Source organism: Otolemur garnettii, unplaced genomic scaffold (assembly GCF_000181295.1).
Source record: "Otolemur garnettii isolate 467f Iridium unplaced genomic scaffold, OtoGar3 scaffold00264, whole genome shotgun sequence".
NCBI classification, from domain to species: Eukaryota; Metazoa; Chordata; class Mammalia; order Primates; family Galagidae; genus Otolemur; species Otolemur garnettii.
In genome coordinates this window covers 510,839-514,029 of record NW_003852659.1, presented here as the reverse complement: position 1 = coordinate 514,029, position 3,191 = coordinate 510,839, and the positions used below count along the sequence as shown (strand labels likewise).

The 3,191-nt window shown below is 56.1% G+C and overlaps 1 protein-coding gene across 3 annotated transcripts; it reads right to left on the bottom strand.

Moving 5' to 3' along the window:
* Positions 1–2,231: 2,231 nt before the first annotated feature.
* Positions 2,232–3,191, bottom strand: LOC100960658 (cytochrome c oxidase subunit 6B2). Of its 3 annotated transcripts, none has more exons than XM_023508705.1 (4): positions 3,099–3,191; positions 2,855–2,984; positions 2,480–2,580; positions 2,232–2,384 (listed from the first exon to the last, which is right to left on the bottom strand). In XM_023508705.1, the coding sequence occupies exons 2-4, from the start codon at positions 2,964–2,966 to the stop codon at positions 2,331–2,333; spliced, it is 267 nt and encodes an 88-aa protein (XP_023364473.1). In that variant the 5' UTR covers positions 2,967–2,984; positions 3,099–3,191; the 3' UTR covers positions 2,232–2,330. The 3 variants fall into 3 exon arrangements, with proteins under 3 accessions (XP_023364473.1, XP_023364472.1, XP_023364474.1); XM_023508704.1 differs by having other exon boundaries at positions 3,094–3,155; XM_023508706.1 differs by lacking the exon at positions 2,480–2,580 and having other exon boundaries at positions 3,094–3,155.

Sequence of the window (3,191 nt, the reverse complement as noted above, 5' to 3'; positions counted from 1 at the left end):
ATTCTTTTGCCTTAGCCTCACTAGTAGCTGGGACTACAGGCGCCTGCCACAACACCCAGCTATTTTGTTTGTTTGTTTTGTTTAGCAAGCCCAGGCCAGATTTGAACCCACCATCCCAGAGCATGTGGCCAGTGCCCTAACCACTGCGCTACAGAAACCCAGCCTGCTCCACCTCTTTTGATAAGGGGACACTGAGCTAGGCACAGTAGCTCACACCTGTATTACTAGCACTCTGGGAGGCTGAGAAGGTTGGATTGCCTGAACAAGAGCGAGACCCCATCTCTAAAAATAGCCAGGCATGGCGGACACCTGTAGTCCCAGCTACTTGGGAGGCTGAGGCAAGAAAGTCACTTGAGCCCAACAGTTTGAGGTTGCTGTGAGCTATGCACCACAGCACTCTATGGAGGGTGCCAAAGTGAGACTGTCTCAAAAAAAGAAAAAAAAAGGGACCCTGAGCTATCAGTTTTCAGCTTGAGAAATTGAGGTTCACACAAGTCAAGAAGCTTTTCTAGGGTTACCCACGATCATCATGACTAGTCACAGTCACCTTTTAACTCCAAGGTTAAATAGGGCCTTATGAGACTGCTTTTGCCACTAAGGTCCAATGTATGTGGAGGCAGTGGTGGCTGACAGCCTCAGGCAGCAACAGTCAGGAAGCCAGTGCTCCAGGCAAACTGGTTTCCTGGCCAGACCTTGGCAGGACCAGGTCAGAACACCCCCTTGCTCTGTCAAGTGGCCCTCCTTGTTCTGGTTAGAGGCCATACCATAAAAGGCACCTGGAATCAAGAGTACAGCTCAGTGCTGTGGCCACTGGATGGAGAAGGAGCCAAGGAAAACTCAGAGGAGGGACTCTTGATAATTTAATGTGCTCACAGTTTGAAAGGGTCATGGGAAAGCTGGGTGATGGTGTCATGGGAGGGACCAGGGTGCAGGCCTGTTTCAGAAGCTCCAGAGCTGCTTCATGGGATCATTCCCAAGCTGCCCATCTGGTCAGCTAGTCTCACTGTCCAGCACAATGTTGAAGAGCAGAGTTGGTGGCTGCTCTGGCCCTGGACCCAGGTGCTGACCATGTGGAGGTGAAGAGCTCAGGGGACCCCGTGGGAAGTAGTGGCTCATGTGATGGAACCTCCATGTTCTAGGAAGGAGGTGGTGCTGGGCAGGGCCAGGGGCATGATAGACAGTGGTAGAGAGCCCAGAAAGTGGTGGTGGTGGTGGTGCAGAAAGTGCTGGGTGTGCAAAGATGAACTTTCAATGCCTTCCACAGCATGAATGGAGGTGGGGTGGAGTAAGAGGCTAGGGAAATAGTCCAGGTGAGAGGGGAGGATAGGAAACACTTGGTGACAGGTGAGTGTGGGGATTGACAGGAGCACCATGGAACCCCCTGGGTGGGAAAGTGTTGAGATCTGGAGGAACCTGGGCTGGCTCTCTGGTGCTGTCAAGATGAGGCCCCTACTTGTCAAATGGAAAGGGAGGGTACCCGAGTCACATGTCACATGGCTTGATCCTTCTTCCTACCTCATGGCCCTCCCTGACTGTCCTCATTCTACCTGATGGAGCAGCCATCCTGCTCCTGTCCAGCTAATTAGAAAAAGCAGCGCCAATGCCTGGTGTGGGTGGCACACGCCTATAATCCCAGCACTCTGGAAGTCTGAGGCAGGTGGAAACCTTGAGCTCAGGAGTTGGAGACCAGCCTGAGCAAGAGGGAGGCCTGTCTTTACTAGAAATAGAAGAATGAGCCAGGCATGGTGGCGGGCGCCTGTAATCCCAGCTACTTGGGAGGCTGAGGCAGGTGGAGCACTTGAAACCAGAAGCTTGAAGTTGCTGTGAGCTATGATGATGTCATGGCACTGAACCCAGAGCAACAGAGTAAGGAAGGAAGGAGGGAGGGAAGGAGGGAGGGAAATAAGTAAGTTGCTCTGTCAGCGTGTGACTGGCCATCGACGGCGCTCGGCGGTGCGCTCGTAGTTTAGTCTGCAAGGGCGCCGGCCACATATACTTAGGGTGGCAGATTCCAACCCGGCCCAGGTCTGCTAAGCAACAATGACAACTGCAACCAAAAAATAGCCAGGCGTTGTGGCGGGCGCCTGTAGTCCAAGCTACTTGGGAGGCTGAGGCAAGAGAATCGCTTAAGCCCAAGAGTTGAGGTTGCTGTGAGCTGTGATGCCACATCACTCTACCTAGGGGAACAGCTTGAGACTCTGTCTCACAAAATCAAAGAAGAAGAAGAAACATCAGCAACGACATAACTTTATTTGCGGCTTAGAGATTGCCGGGTTGAGTGGTCACGGAACTCGGGTCTCCGGGAGGCGAGAAGAGGAAGCCGCCAGCAGTCAGATTTTGCCAGCGAAGGTGCCTTCTTTGATCTGCTCGTTCCAGCGCTGCACCTGAGGAGGCAGGAAGGCGGGCAGCGGGGCACCAGCTCAGCCTCAGCCGCCCAGGCCCTCCACCCATCCCGCTTCTCGCCCCTCTGCCGGCTCACCCAGCTGATTGGGCACAGCGAGCGGTACACGCGGAAATAGTACTCGCAGGGCTCTGTGCTCTTCCCCCGGCGGTTCATGGCCTTGACGCAGCGGTGGTAGTCTGCGGGGCGCAGTGGGCGGGGCCATGCGGCCAGCCACGCCCAGACCGCAGAAGGACCCTCCCACCACCAACCCCTCGCTGCCCCGGCTAGGTCTCGCCTCTCGTGGTGGGTCCGGTGCCCCTCTTTAAAGCCAGGCTCTGCCTTCTGCGACCATCTGGGCCCGCTCCGCCTCCCACCCCAACGGTCTCTGGGGTCTTTAGTTGGGGCTCGCTCCTACCTGCTTCCCCTCGTCACTCAACCCTGCTCCCTCCTAACTGGCCCACCGGGTCTCACCCAGGAAGTTCTGGTAGCAGTTACGGGTCTGATTCTGGTTGGGGAAGCGAGGGTCGAACGGTGGCGTTGGCCATTTTCCCATGGGGGGCTTCTGGGCATCAGCATCCAGCATAAACGGAAGAGGCAGCTCCTGCGGAGCGGGAGGAGGGCTCCGTGGGGCCTAAGGGGTGCCCCTCGCCCAGACCCACACCCAGCTCCTGGTCCCCACACCCCCGAAACCCCACCCGTCCTGCCCTCACCATACTTATATCCGCAGGTCACCGGATCAGTTCTGCCTGTGGTTCTCCGGGTACCCCTAGCTTCTTACCCAGGTCGGGAAAATCATGACCCACGAATG

Excerpts from the sequence above, each read along its gene's own strand:
- LOC100960658 (XM_023508704.1), bottom strand. Across the intron at positions 2,581-2,854 it reads CTGCTACCAGAACTTCCTGG|ACTACCACCGCTGCGTCAAG; the intron begins GTGAGACCCGGT and ends TGCGCCCCGCAG. Across the intron at positions 2,385-2,479 it reads CGCTGTGCCCAATCAGCTGG|GTGCAGCGCTGGAACGAGCA; the intron begins GTGAGCCGGCAG and ends CTGCCTCCTCAG.